We start from the raw sequence: 6,828 nt of genomic DNA, 5'->3' as shown, positions 1-6,828 counted from the left end.
GTGGTGGATCAACATCAACATATTTTTTTGTAATGTACTCAAATACTCTTAGGTTCAAGGCTAATACTGAATTCTGTGATAGATAAAATACTACCTGTGATCATTAAGGGACTCCTGAGATCCCTTGGACAGCAAGGAGATCAAACAATTCAATCTTAAGGGAAATCAACCCTGAATACTCAGCGGAAGGACTGATGCTGAAGCTGAAACTTCAGTATTTTGGTCATCTGATAAGAACAGCTGACTCATTGGGAAAGTCCCTGATGCTGGGAAAGACTGAGGGCAGAAGGAGAAGAGGGCCCATCAGAGGACAAGATGGCTGGATGGCATCACCGAAGCAATGGACATGAATTTGGGCAAACTTTGGGAGATGGTGAGGGAAAGAGAGGGCTAACGTGCTTTCAGTCCATGGGGTCGCAAAGAGTCAGACACAACTTGGTGACAAACAACAATGATCATTAAATTGTTTCACATCACAAATGATTTAAACAGTTCTCCCACTTGTTTGTTTACAGGAAATAATGAATAAAACAGATAATCTACAAGGGTTCATATTTAATTCCCCTCACTCATCCCTAACTAGACGTGTCACAAAACAATCTGGTTAGTGAATAACTCCGATACTCAATGTTTTCATCTTTAAAAGAAGAAACTATAATTACAAGGTGTTTGTAAGGAGTAATAGTCAGGAAATAAAGTAGCTACCATGTGCTTGTTACAGAATACATACTCAGTAACCAGTAGCTGGATCATCCCTAAGAACAAATAATTAATTCCAGGTAGTCAGTTTCCTAAAAATGTTTTCTAGGTTTATCTAGAAACACTTGGTCATTTGGGTTGTTCTCAATCAGGCACAAGTCACGTGGGTACCTTGGTGTAGCAAGAGCTTTCATTTGTTCTCACTAAAAATCCTAATGGCATAAGGGCCCCAAAGCTGACAGCAACCTTTCCTCCTTCCCACTGCTCCTCCTGCGAGAGTGAGTGCTGCTTCTACTGCTTGTAGGTGGAGCACTGCGAAGTGCAGTTTGGTTTCTGCTTTTTAAGTTACTGCATTTGTTCCATGGACCATATTTTTCTCACTGAGCCAGAAGGACTCACATGTCCCTAAGTCAAGTCCAACTCTTTGCGACCCCAGAGACTGAAACCCCTCAGGCTCCTCTGTCTATGGGATTTTCCAGGCAAGAATACTGGAGTGGGTTGCCATCTCCTTCTCCAGGGGCTCTTCTAGACGCAGGGATTGAACCCGTGTCTCCTGCATTGCAGGTGGGTTCTCTTACCACTGAGCCATCTGGGAAGCCTGATCCAGAAAGAAGGTATAAGGAAAACACTGCAGTTCATAAAATAAGAATATATTTAATACCTTCAGAGGTACTGGTAGGCTATAGTCCATGGGGTCGCAAAGAGTCGGACACGACTGAGCGACTTCACTTCACTTCAAAGGTACCCAAGGAAAAGCTGATGACGATCAGTTTCTTATTTGGAGACAAAGCAAGGAGTTCGATTTTTCTTTAAATTAGCTGATAGCAAACAATCTAGGAGTAGCCTTTATCCTAGCATCCTGGCAACATCACTTATTTTCTAATAAAGCTCTCTGAACGCTAAAATGACCATACCAAAGTAGATAAAAATACTCCAAAGTGATGGGATCATTTCTTAGTGGTTTTACTGAAGTTTGCTCTAAGTGCTACTGAGGAGAGCTATGTAGGAATAAGAATAATTGGTTTTATTGATTTGTTTGGTGACTTAAGGCAGGGACCAAATCTACCTTGAGCATCCTTCTTTTCTAGCACACTGTAGGTGAGTTAACCATATCTCAAATGTGGACAGAGTTATTAAATCCTCTGGCTTCAAGGTATATAATAATCCCACTAGGCACCGTTGTGGAGATTGGCAAAGACTGGCTGGGGACTTTGCATAAACGATTAAACAAACGGGCTTTTAAAAACAAATACACGTGAGAGAGTTCCCAATTAGCCGAGGATCTCTATAAACAGTCATTTCAAAAGCAAATACCTCAATGGGAAAAATGCCTTGATTTGTCAGCTGAATCGCAGAACTTTAATAAAAAGAAAGAGCCCAGGCCTTGGTTGGAAAATAGGGAACAATTTAACTTCTGGAAACGACTTCACAGCTTGGAGCCTAGCAACGCCTCTTTTGGATTAAATTGTCTACTAATTAAACTCAAGTGATTTAAACATTCATCACCTTGCATTGCACCTCTCAGAACACAAAAACAAAAGCGAAAAAATCCTGGGGTTTGAAGTGGGGAAAACAGACAGCACACACAGACGCGCACATGCACGCACCCTACCACCCCCACCCCCACGTGCGCACATATACACACGCACGCGCGCGCACACGCAGCCTGTCCAAAGAGCGCGGGGTTGGGGAGGCGCCCGGCCACCCTGCCGGAGTCTGCGGGCGCTGCGTCCTGCCCGGCGCGTTGGCAGTTGGCGACCCCCCTCGACTCCCCCTCCGCCGCGGGCTCCCCGTGGCTTTCGGAGGCTCGGCCAGTCGCTCCAAATGTTTTCCATATTTGTTCAGCCTCCGTAACTCGCCGAGCCGGGCCGGCGCGACCCGCCCCGCGCCGCCGCCGCCCCCGCAGCCGCCATGGGCAGGGAGCGGCCCGGCCGCGGCGCGCGGAGCCAAGGGGGACCGCCAGCCGCCGACGCCGCGGGGCCCGACGACATGGGGCCGAAGAGGGGCGCGGGGGCGCCCAAGGAGAGTGGGGAGGAGGAGGCCCGGACGTGCTGCGGCTGCCGGTTCCCGCTGCTGCTCGCGCTGCTGCAGCTGGCGCTGGGCATCGCCGTGACCGTGGTGGGCTTCCTCATGGCCGGCATCAGCTCCTCCCTGCTAGTCAGAGACACTCCATTTTGGGCTGGGATTATTGTAAGCATCGAGTCTGTTTTGCCTGAGCGCGTTTGCCAGACAGGAATGCCACGCCGCATGGTCGAGTTACCACTAACCCACCTGCATGCGCCCTTCCCCGACAACAAGCCTCTAACTCGCGCCCGCTCAGTTACCGATGCCCGCCGCACCGGGTCTGCCCAGGCCCGGCGCTGCGGGGCTCGTGCCCGTGTCCTGCTTGCGGCTCCGAACGCCTCCAACACTCCTGACCCTCGGGCGCTGGCGCTGGGGAGGCGAGGCCCAGGCTGTTTATTCTGGTCACGTTGAACATTCTCAGTAACAACAGCAGATCCACTTCGGCTCTTTCCTTTCCCTAGCCCCGCGGACCCCACCCTCGTCCCTCCAGGAGTAGCAAAAAAGTGAATAAGTTCATCTTGTGAAAACAAGTTAGGAAAAATCCTGTGCTTGGAGTGGCCCCATTAGGTAGAATTGATTTTATTTTTTAAATCGGAGGTTCCATTAGGAAGTTTTAGAAAACAGTGGTGGAAGGCAGGAAATGCGAATACAGGAAGCACAGCCTTAATCCACTGGAGTCCAAAGTGGGATAAACCCAGGGCGCTGGCCGAGGCGGGAGTCTATTTGGGACCCAGCTAATGGATGTACTGTTCCAAGCAGAACCCTGCTCAGCTGTTGTGTTTGCACACAGCATACTTAGCTTAATTAAGGGTTTTCTCTGATACAAAACGGGTGCCATTTATTGAGCACCTACTTGGGCCTGTCCTGCTAGAGGCCCTACATACTATTTCTAACCCTACATCAGTCTTATGGGGTAGTTCTTAGCCTTCCATTTCTCAGCTGAGAGAACCAAGGTCATGAGTTGGCAAATCAGCCAAGTTGATCCCTTTTTGCCCCAGAATACAACTGAGCTTTCCTCACTAAGCTGTTCCACTCCTACATTTATTTTGTAATTTTTAATATTATATGATATTGCCTCAGAGACACTAAAATCTCTTCCACCTGCATCATTTCATTTGGTCTATGAAACAACACTTTGAGGTGGGAACTGTCATTCATCTGTGGGCATGAGGAAACAGGCTAAGAGAAGTTAAATGACGTTCTCAAAGTCCAGAGTTGAGGCATGGGAGAGCCAGGAGGGACCAGGATCCACATTTCTGGCTCCCAGTCTCACATGGCATCCTCACTGTAATTACTGACCAGATGAACCGGAACTCACAAAACAACCCTCAAAATAATTTTGTATCAGGGACAGATGTTAAAAACACCTGATTAAATATGCATTGATGCAGGTATTTTCTAATTAAGAGTATTTGAACTCTCAAATTTTTGCAGAGTAATTTAAAACTTTTAATTTGTGTACTAAGAAGTCCCCATGAAATTATCATGATTGGAGTTTTCTAAATCAAGTGATTTTAAAAATAGCTTTTCGCTAAGATATACTGGGTATTTTAGTCACTTCAGTGACTGTCAACAGACTCAGAGGGAAAATATGTCTCTTCTTTAAGGCTAGGCGCATTCATAGAAGAAAGGAATGAAACTTCTTATATGGTGATGGTTTTGAATATTATTTGCAAATGTATTTTCTATCCATTCTTTACTCCAACTTTAAAAAAGTCCAGTGCCAAAAAAGCAGATTAGCTGGGAAAAAATTGTCTTAATGTTCAAGACAGGAGCGTACAAACGTTGCAGCTCTGAAATTTCATGAGCACCTTGTAGGAGCATCACATGTTCCTAGTTGCTCAGGAAGCTCCTTGGGTGTGTTGCAAAGAGCATTATCTATAGCCAGTTCTGGTTTTTTTTCCTTTTCAATTTTATAGGTTATGATCTGGGATCCATTTGGAGTTTTCTGGTAGTGATATCTGTGCTGATGATATCTGTAGTCTTCTCTTTCAACGGAGGGCATCTGTAGAGCAGAGCAGTTAGTGGAAATGGCCTGAGACAAGTGGGGAGGGACCCTGAGGAGCCTGGCGAGGAAAAATTCAACCCAGCTGGGCCAAAGCTGCAGGCAACTTGTCTCCATTTCCCACGGACACCATGCTTGTTGTCCTTGTCACGCTGTCTGTGGTTGGTCCTGGGGCGCTCTTCCAAGTTTTCAGGGAAGAGAAAAGGCAGGGAGGCAGGATGGTAAAGTACAGAAGCAGAACTCTGCCTGGAGACGAACCCAGCCCCCCACCCCTCACCGTTATTCGCTGAATAACTCTGAGGTGAATAACTCAGTTAAGGCAAGTTCCTTTAACTTCTCCAGGCTTCTGTGTCTTCATTGATGAAATCCAAATGTTAATAATAATTCCTACCTCTTAGGGTTGTCCTGAGGAATAGATAAGTGAATACATGTCCTTACACCTAGAGTCCTGACTTGGGGTACACGTTCAGTGAGTTTGCTCTTTTTATTAGCGAAGAGTGAAGCAGTCACTGGTAGCAGCACTCTTGGAAGTAGCAGTAGCTCTGTTTTATCTCTGATCATGAAGAACAGTCACTTTGGACTTGCTCCATTTCTAAGACCAGTTTGAACCTTAAAGGAAGTATCGGCTCGGCCATCTCACCTTTCTCTGATCTCAGCCAAGTTACTGTTAGCAGTCTTAGCGGTATTAGTTGAGTCCGGTACTTTCTGAATGACACGACTGAGCGACTGAACTGAAAAAACTTTCCGAATCTCTCTGGAGGTTTCTAAAAACTAACTTGGGGGGTGGGGGGAAAAGGCCTCCTCGGGGTCATTTTTCCGTTGGGACAGGGAGTGATTCTGGCCTGGTATATCCTCCAGGGAATACTGGAAAGTTTGCCCTGTTTAGCAGACATACTAGACCAAAGTACAGGTCAACAATCCCTGGGAATAGGGCAGAGTCCTGCTTCTGGAATGCATGCTGAATTCAAGCAGGGCACCTGGACTGAGGCACCCTCCTCATCCACAGCTTGACCTGCTTCACTCCTCTATTTCTGTTTGTATTGATTGCCTCTGACCATGATACTTCCTTCATTTTACAAGGCTTGCTATCCCATTACGTTGGGATTTGGGTATCACCATTCCCATGATAGAATCTAGGTATATGGATAAATTCACTTAAGCAACTTCTTCGTGACCAGTATCTGGGTGACTTGAGGAATATGCAGTGAAATTCTAGTTATAAAAAAGACATTGGTGTTCTCTGATCTGAGATTTATGTTGAGGAATTTTAGAAAAACACCTTATTTCTTACCTACCTCTCACTCTCCATCAGAGAGATGACTGAAGTCTTTTTACTTCAATTACAAAAGATTCTCATAAAGGAAAGAAAAAAAAAATGGAGCCACTATGGAGACTATGTAACCTGTAAGATGCCATTCTTCTCTTAAATTTTTTTCTACGTAGCTTCAGGGTTGCAAGTCACTTCATAAAGACAATGCAAAGTGAACCAGGGTCTTTGAGGATGCACTTGGCTAGGGAAAAGGGATTCTAGGAAACACAAGTTTGCGCAGCGTTTTATTCTATTAATGGCTTGAGTAGCTGGGTTGAATAGGCATTCGAGTTTGTCGTCATTCCAGAATTATTCTTGATGAAAAGCTGGGTGTGGATTGAAGAAATCTGAGAACTTTGGGGCCTTTGCTTCCATTTTACTTAAATTAATACAGTTTTGGTTTAGGTGAAGCATAACATGTTTGAATCTTGGCTTACTTTTCTTCACTCAGTAACATTTGTTGGGGATGTCTGCCCAGATGAGTATTGGTTTAAAAATAATGAATCATATACTAGGAGGAGATCTCCAGAGATCCTGATGGACATGTGGCCTTATCATATCTGACAGTAATGAATACTTCCGATTAAAAAATTTAACCTACGCAAATATTTTTAAAGTCCATTTACCTTTCAAAGTATTTCACTTACAGTGATTTATTTGCTTTGGCATCTTTACTCTGAAGTCAATTTAAGAGCAGACTCTTGCTTCTCATCCCAATGGGGATGTTTAGTATTTGTTAGTCTCTTGGCCC

General features: G+C 45.3%; 1 protein-coding gene across 3 annotated transcripts in view; it reads left to right on the top strand.

Moving 5' to 3' along the window:
* Nucleotides 1-2,565: 2,565 nt before the first annotated feature.
* SSPN (sarcospan) overlaps nt 2,566-6,828 on the top strand; it is a 69,472-nt gene continuing 65,209 nt past the window's right edge. For all 3 annotated transcript variants that reach the window (XM_081483710.1, XM_081483709.1, XM_081483707.1), the window contains exon 1: nt 2,566-2,889. In XM_081483710.1, coding sequence (XP_081339836.1) covers nt 2,611-2,889 — 279 coding nt within the window. In that variant the 5' untranslated portion in view covers nt 2,566-2,610. The remainder of the gene's footprint in view (nt 2,890-6,828) is intronic.

The sequence above is a fragment of the Giraffa tippelskirchi genome, chromosome 4 (genome assembly GCF_054371585.1).
Source record: "Giraffa tippelskirchi isolate mGirTip1 chromosome 4, T2T-mGirTip1v1.2.pri, whole genome shotgun sequence".
In the NCBI taxonomy this organism is placed as follows: Eukaryota; Metazoa; Chordata; class Mammalia; order Artiodactyla; family Giraffidae; genus Giraffa; species Giraffa tippelskirchi.
Note: the sequence above shows the minus strand (reverse complement) of the source record. Positions and strands in the feature narration are given on the sequence as shown.